Consider the following 8,438-nt stretch of genomic DNA (forward strand, 5'->3'; position numbering starts at 1 on the left):
ATCTCATTCCATCCCTTCTACCTTATTTGGCACATGCGCAATCAGGGCACTGTTACTGCACCAGTGCACACGTTTTTGGGCAACATGTGGCTGCCTGTATCCCAGTTGTTATTGACTTGAGTGATGTGACTTGAAATCTTAATTAATGGGTACTATAGATGACACATGCTTGTGGGAAGTAGGAACTGAACCTGCGAGGGAAAAAAACTACACTTCTTTAAATAAGTGAAAACATAGTTCTTCAGAGGTGGAATTCATTTGATCATCAGCGAGATAATGAGGCAAAGCACTGAGAATTTAAGAAGATGTATCCTGATTTAATGGAACAATGCATTTCACAAACCAACATCACCAAACTGCACAAGAAATTAACTTAGGATAACTTTATGACATTTTGATCTCCCATTGTGAAAGTGAGGATGATTAGGGATGAAATCATATTTATATCCATAAAGATGCAGTGTATTATTTGTTCATAAAAACTTTTTTTATCTACCACAAAATCTTTCAAGTCAAGACTGAACAAGAACATATGATGTTTCTCTGCACCAGTCAAATCTGATCAACCTGTTTGCTGCAGGCCACAAGCAGTAACCAACACGGTCTTAAAGAGGCAGAGTAAAAATAGTTTTTTTTTGTCGCAAACTTCCAAGTGTTGCTTATTTAAATCACATAAATTGCTACAGAAAATTAAAAGGATTTGTAAGCAAATCAACACCCTTGTCAATATCAAAATAAAAGCGTCTTATAAAAGTTTTTTTTTACATTTTTTTCTACATTTTTCAGCTGCATGACACATACTTGTAGACTAAATACATATATTTTAACACACACTTGATTTCCCTGTGTATATAACGAGGTAAAACCTGGTTGAAGTAGGTCTGGTATGGGCTGGGCTACAGTCTTAGACTTCACGTGCCGAGGTCAAGAGACGACGCATCTTTTAACTGCACATAACTAGTAATTACCACATTTCCTACAGTCCTTGAACCTGCTGTTTGACGCATGGGAAGTGGGTGTATGCCTGAGTAAATGCGTACGTGCGTGTGCGTGTGTGTGTGTGTGTGTGTGTGTGTGTACGTACAGGCTGATTGTAGTGCCTTGGATGCCGAGGCATTCATAAATCTCCAGTCAGCCAATAGCGAGGCTGATCTTAATCCCATCTGGTTAAAAAAAACCCGGTGTGAGTGCGGACAAGTCTCTAATCTGAAGAGAGTCGCTGGAGACGCAGAGAGGAGGACAAGGACTTTCTGCTTTGGAGATTCCCAAAATTGCACCAAACTTTGTTATCACTTTATTGCACTTTGGAGGTTTTTAAAACTTATCCCAGATAAGGAGAAAGACACACACACACACACACACACATACACACAGACTCGCCGGTGCTTTCTGTGCGCTCGTTTCATCCATTCCCTCCCTAACATCAGCGGCTCTTCAGGAGGATTGCGCTGCCTTGCTGCTCATATTTCGCCAACACATTGTCTCTGGACGTCCCGTTGAGTCCGGTCGTCATGTCCTCCGGTGAGGTCTCGGAGCAGAGTCAGCGGGTGAGCCTGCTGTCTTGGGATCAGGTTCGACGTTTGGACTCCATCCTGGGGGAGAGCGTCCCGATCCACGGCCGCGGGAACTTCCCCACGCTGTCCGTGCAGCCCCGGCAGATCGTTCAGGTGAGACCACGGCCAATACATATGTTGTTCAATGTGTCTTATCACCTGTTGTCAGTGATGTCTCCTGGGGGCCACATGGGACTAGTGATAGAGTACAGGGGGGGCGAGGGGGGTAAAAACGTGGATGGATGAAGAGACCTTGCTACTGATGACAAACAGGACTAAACCATCAAAGAGCAGAATTATGTATTTTTTATTACACATCTGGCTTCTAATAAACTATTCTGTGTGTTCAGGCCCATAATTCCATTCGGACAAGTGTTAAAACAGAGTTGAGCATAAAGCCAGCTGACACTGATTCCATGCATAGTAATTCTATCCCACTTGTTGACAAGCACATTTATTCTTTAAAATTACCATAAGGTCAATATTTTAATAAGTTATGGCTTTAATAAATACATGTATATGTGCATGTTAATATGGATCCTTCAGTGGATGTCATATTTCTGTAAGAAGTTCACATGTTTTTGTAGATGTCATTCTTTTATTTCCATTTGTTGTTTGTGCTATGGGTTTGAGGCAGAGGGGATTCCACTTTGATCACTCATACTGGTAACACAGACACAAAAGTGGGGATGATCTAACACCATTACTGCAGTTTTCCACTAGTTCACCAACGCTTCTGTTACTTAAGTCATTTTTTTTCACAGCTGTCCTGAAAATATGGGTGAGATAATGGCTGAAAAGGAAAAAACGTATAGAGAATAACCAGTGCTGCAATTTTCCTAGACATTATTTAAATGTCTTTGCCTGTAATCCAGGTTCACATTTCAATTGAGTGATTCATATTTTCTGTGGTGATTCTTTGCGGAAAGACAGACCCCAACACACACACACACACACACACACAATGTTTGAAAGGGGCTTTATAAATTTCTTAAATTTTGGCAAGCTAGCCACAGAAAACTTAAAGTATGTCTCAGGTGGACAGGTCTGTGTGTTGGTGTGGTGCACATTTATTACAAATAATAGAGTCTAAGCTCATCTGTTTTAAAGCATATTTTTATGTGAAATTTAGCTTCATTAAAAAGCCTGCACTGCCTACAACAAAAACATCATTTTGACAAAAATAATAGCAGACAAATTCCCTGACTGAATATGTAAAGCAGGCATCATGTCTCTGCAAGTTGATTTTCATACCACATGGACATGAATGGAAACAAATCAATGTCTGGAAGGAAGGAAAACACATTCAGAGATAAAAAGCACTGCAATATGTTTTTTGGAAAACAGTTGACAGTAATGTGAGGTATTCGGCATTCATGGTAAATGGGCTACAACATGCTACAAACCACCACCCTGCTCCTTTAAAAGTCATTTACTTTCAGCCTACGCACGAGACTGAGCTTTCTGCCTGAGATACAGTAGATCTTAACCATTACAAAGCCTGTTCAGTCACCACATACCGGGGTAAGGTGACCAATGGATCACACTCCCAGAGAGTCAGAAGAGCCCCCATAGTGGTTAGTTTGTCTGAGGGCCGCATTGAAATAACATCTGTTTGCGGTCTGCTTGTGTGTGAGCTATGGGAGCAGCGAAGAAAAACTTGTACTGTTACTGACACCTTTGTTTCATTTAAAGTTGACAGTCAACAGCCCCCAGTCAGAATATCTGGTGACCATAAATGTTTCGTCAGCAGGATGTACTAAAGCCCTGTGTACATACCCAGCAGCGTCATACTGCGGGATGATAAACACATAGATCTAATGTGCTTGCCATAGATTATATGTAGAATTAATTGAGTGGGTTCATACGTTGGAGCGAAAGCATTGAGGCTTTTGTGTTTTCATTGGTCATTAAAATTCAATTATCTATGATATTTTACAAAATTACAGCACATGACTGGTATAGGTGTCCTCACCTACTGTAAGTATTCATACCATTGGAGTATACATAGTACTCCACTTTCCTGGATGGCGTGGATTTGAAAGTATAGAATGTGAGCAGTGGATTAGTGGCTGTAACAACAGTGGGCTTCTGGGTAAGGCTTGACAACATATCACTTTAGTAAGTGAACCCTCCTTCTTGCCCTACTCCACTGTGCCCTTGCCAGACTGTAAGCCAACTCCTCACTAGGCTATTGTTAAGATTAGGGAGCCTTCCTCAAGAAGGTAACCTGGAAACAGTCACTTTAGCATATTCTGAGATTATTTTTTAATTTAGCATGTTTGTTTTAATGTTTGGTATATACGATTTTTATTTCACATTGACTTACTTACTTTCACTTACTTCAAAATTGAAATTGCTCCCTGAGCAAGCGGTACCACTGAGCACACTGACGTCATTACCGCTATGTCTTTAATTCTTTGAGTAACTTTTGGGGGTTTTAGCAAGTGAGTATTTCATAGTTGCAAATGTAAACAGAATAGGCATTTAAAAGCCTTTTTGTTTGGAAATTTAGTGTTTGACATATAAAATTAACATGTTAATTGAATAAGAACCTAAAATTATCATTTTCCACAGGATACATTTCTAATACTTTACAGTTTATTGCTATACTAATAGATTAATTAATTAATCAATATTGTATAAGGTACCTATATAAGGTGCACCCTAAGAAGGTTTCAGAGAATTGGGATAGTTTGATATTACTATTGCTGTATCAAATGGACTGTAGCTTTTACCTTGGTTTTATCTCAACAAATCTAATACAACAAAATGAGCCCCAAATGGATCCCTTGGGTAGAATCTTATCACTGTTGAGAGCGTTTTAGGAGACAGGGAAATTTAAATGTCTGTGAAAGTTTGAACCAGATGAACAAATCCCACATTGAAAACATCCATCACTGCGTGAAGAAACAGCATCGCCCTGTGACTCATTCTGATCTAAGCAGACAGGTGAAATGACCACCCGTGCATAGAAAATTCAAGGAAGCTTTTCAAATCAAAGGAAAAACCATCATCATCATCCCCCACTGCCTGCCAAGCTACTGTACGTCTCACTGGCTGGGTTAGTTTTGGAGTGGATGCGAAGGTCAGGGACTCGTAATTTCTCATTTGCTGTCACCATTTCCTTGGCAGTAGGATGATCTGACTCACTAGCCAGACCTCTTATTGGCGTCCAGGGGACTATGGGCTGGTAAATAGCTGGGTCATTTCAAACTGCCATAATAAAAACACATTCAGGCCACAGCCTAAAGGAAAGTATTGAGACTGGAGAAAGAAAGTGGAGAGACGGTTATGTGCCGCCAAGGCGTTGTCAACACCAGACTGTCTGGTTCATTTGCGGCTCTTTTTACAAGGCATTTCTCCTTGAATGTCGGCGGAAGTGTCTCCCTCAGCCCAGCTCACCAGGTGCTGGAGCATCATGTGGGAAATGTAACGGCCTGTTGTAGGAGCGCTGAAGGATGGGAATAGTTAAGGTGGCAGCACTGGGATTGCTCATGGACTGCTTTTGGGGACCCCTAGATATGCACATTATGACTTGTACAGTAGTTAACTCAGCGCAACCGTTAAAGTGTGAGGTCAGAGCACATACTGCTGTGGGTTTGTCTTGGGTGAATAGTAAAAACCAACTCTCTGGTGTGAGACTGTTCACTTTTTCCTTATAATACACTCAAAAAATATAAACGTGCATCCATTCTGCATCTGATCAGATAAACATACTTTGTTTTGATCATGTTATGGTAATATAATGAACAAAAAGAAGTCATGTTATATTCAAGATACTCAAACATGTTTCTCTTGCAAAGCAGAAACATGCTTCAGTTAACTTTTTGGAGGACAATAAAATACACTCCTCACATATCATTATGACCTTGGTTTGGAGGAAGTATTTTAAAACTCGAAAGACTAACTTGCTTGCCTAGCTTGGCAGGTGTAGTGGCATGACTAGTAGGGCTCTCTTCAAATTTAAGCATGTCACTATAGCTACATCTCTAAACATGTCTTATTTAAACTTTAATATGCCATTTGTTTAATTCCAGAAATCACACTTTGTTGTCTAAACGATACTAATGTGAAGTCTTTCCAGATAATTTGGAGGTACAATTGTCCAGCTCCAGCCAGAAAACCTGTCTTCTTGCTATTCTAGGAAAGAATGCAAATATTATTATCTTCCAAAGGCTTGGTACTCCTATGAAATTGAAATTAGAGCAGGTGAAGCAAAACTAACTGATCTACATTGACTGACAGGACAACAGATCCATATGGATTAGTGAGTTCTGCAATAAACAGCTGTATTGAGGATTTTTGCAGAAATAGCCTTGTTTGGCTGTTATCTCCTGTCTTTCTTGTGTCATTTGATTGATGCAACGGAGAGGATACATAAACATCTCAGCTATCTGCAGCTCAGCAATTTTCCCCAAGCATTGCAGAAGTGCATGCATGGTGTGTGTTCCAATAATCCAATAAATCTTTTGTCTCCTTGCCAAAGAGTGTTTACCAACAGCAAAAGAATCGCATGTTCTAAATATGGTCACAAGTTTTAAGTTTAAAAGTTCACAGCTGAATTGTTTTTTAAACTCTGTAGAGTCAGAAGACATAATTGGACTTTTCCATAGCTTATCTCTGTTGTCCTGATGTTGCTCCCATCAAATATGAAGAGAAGCCTGTGAATTTCAGGTGTTTGAGTGGTTTAAAGTGTACAGTCCTGTATGTAGGTCGCTGTCATCCTCGGGCAGCAGGGTAAGTTGTGATAAATGACACCATCTCCTGAGTGGAGTTTTACACCCTTAAAGCAGCCACTTCTTTTGACAAAGTGTCCTTTGGCAACATACAGAAAACCCATCTGGTTCAGGAATCCTCCACAGCTTTGACCTGGGTTTCCCCAACTCTACATGTAGCTTTTACTTTTACTTGTGACGAGATATTAACAACTTATTTTTTAGCATTTTCAACATTCTTGCATTGAACTAGGAAAATGTATTGAATTCAATCTGGATAATAAAATTAACAATGTGTTCATGCCTCATGCATATAGCTATCATTTTTCCTTTATGCTATATTTTGTTCAAATAGCAGCACATCTTTTTTTTTTTTGAACTAGTAAACATCTAGCAGCTCTCTTCCTATCCTGTACTGCATGTACAAACCTTAATTTTATATGTCAGCATGTTGTGATTATCATTTTGTCGACAATTTTTACTTAGTTTTTCGTCTCTGTCCCTGTTCTTTTCAGGTTGTCAGGGCTCGACTGCAGGAGCAAGGTGTAGAGGTACGTGACGTTAAGCTGAATGGCTCAGCAGCCAGCCACGTGCTGCACCAGGACAACGGCCTTGGCTACAAAGACCTGGACTTGATCTTTGGCTTAAATCTGACAGATGACAAAATCTTCCGGCTGGTGAAAGATGTGGTGTTGGACTGTCTGGTGGAGTTCTTGCCAGAAGGGGTATGCAGAGAACGAATCACAGCACTCGCTCTGAAGGAGGCATACGTGCAGAAACTGGTGAAAGTTTGCAACGAGACAGACCGCTGGAGCCTCATCTCACTGTCCAACAACACCGGCAAGAACGTTGAACTAAAGTTTGTGGACTCTTTGAGAAGGCAGTTTGAATTCAGTGTTGACTCCTTCCAGATCTCTCTGGACTCGTTGCTGCTCTTCGACCGCTGCTCAGAGACAGCAATGTCCGAAGCCTTCCATCCAACAGTGCAGGGGGAAAGCATGTACGGAGACTTCGAGGAAGCTCTGAGTCACCTTCGCGCCAAGATTATTGCCACCCGCAGTCCAGAAGAGATCAGAGGTGGCGGGTTGCTCAAGTACTGCCACCTGTTGGTGCGTGGCTTTCGGCCATCCTCAGAGTCTCAGATGAAACAGATGCAGCGCTACATGTGCTCGCGCTTCTTCATCGACTTTCCAGACATAAGCGAGCAACAAAGGAAACTCGCGGCGTATTTGCAGAACCACTTTACGGGAATGGAGCACAAGCGTTACGAGTACCTGGTGACATTGAGGCAGGTGGTAGACGAGAGCACTGTGTGTCTTATGGGTCACGAGCGCCGACAGACGCTGGCACTTATTTCTGCTCTGGCATTGCGCGTAATGGCTGAACAGAATGCTATCCCTGCTCTGTCCAATATCACCTGCTACTACCAGCCTGCTCCCTATGTCAGAGACGTCAACTTCAGCAATTACTATGTTGCACAAGTTCAGTCACCAATGGCCACGTGCAACTCTTATCAAACATGGCTGCCTTGCAGCTGAGCAGCAACTTGTAAGTTGTTTGGAGGGATTTCTGTTAAAACTTTACAGTGATGTAGGCTGAGAAGTCACTGGGAGTGCTCAGTGCTTCTGTAGCAATGTGGCTTTTTGGTGTGAGGACCAATGTGGATAAAAGGAAATTACAGTATGTTTTATATTTTTTTCTGCCAAATCTTACACCGAAACTATTCCACTAAGTTATATTGATCAATACTGCTGTAAAAAAAAGAAGAAAAAAACAACAACAACAAAAAAAACAAACTAAAAAACTAATTTGAGCCATTGTTATTCTACTCTTTTATTCTGTTGTTGTTCCATAACCAATGTTGACATGTATGGAGAAATATGAAGGGTTGATGTGTGACGGAGGAACTTTACTAGTTCTGTTTGGGTTTTTTAAGAAATGTAAATACTCATATGAAACCAGAAAGCTATTGTTTTTTTTTTTTGTTTTTTTACTGTGTGGTTTCAACTGACCTGGCTGGGAGGGACTAAAGGACCAAAGAAATTCTTTCTTGTGTAGCATGAAAAACAAAGTCTGTATATGGTTACAAGTGCCTGAAACTGATGTCTTTATATTAGCTGATATGTAAGAACTGTTTTTGAAACTTTTTCATCCAGGTTACTGTACA

The 8,438-nt window shown here is 40.8% G+C and overlaps 1 protein-coding gene across 1 annotated transcript; it reads left to right on the forward strand.

Moving 5' to 3' along the window:
- The first annotated feature begins 1,125 nt into the window (after positions 1–1,125).
- tent5bb (terminal nucleotidyltransferase 5Bb) lies at positions 1,126–8,229 on the forward strand. The gene is made up of 2 exons (XM_067508453.1): positions 1,126–1,667; positions 6,787–8,229. Exons 1-2 carry the CDS (start codon positions 1,512–1,514, stop codon positions 7,807–7,809), a joined length of 1,179 nt encoding a protein of 392 aa, XP_067364554.1. The 5' UTR covers positions 1,126–1,511; the 3' UTR covers positions 7,810–8,229.
- The last annotated feature ends 209 nt before the right edge of the window (positions 8,230–8,438 follow it).

This window comes from Channa argus, chromosome 1 (genome assembly GCF_033026475.1).
Source record: "Channa argus isolate prfri chromosome 1, Channa argus male v1.0, whole genome shotgun sequence".
NCBI classification, from domain to species: Eukaryota; Metazoa; Chordata; class Actinopteri; order Anabantiformes; family Channidae; genus Channa; species Channa argus.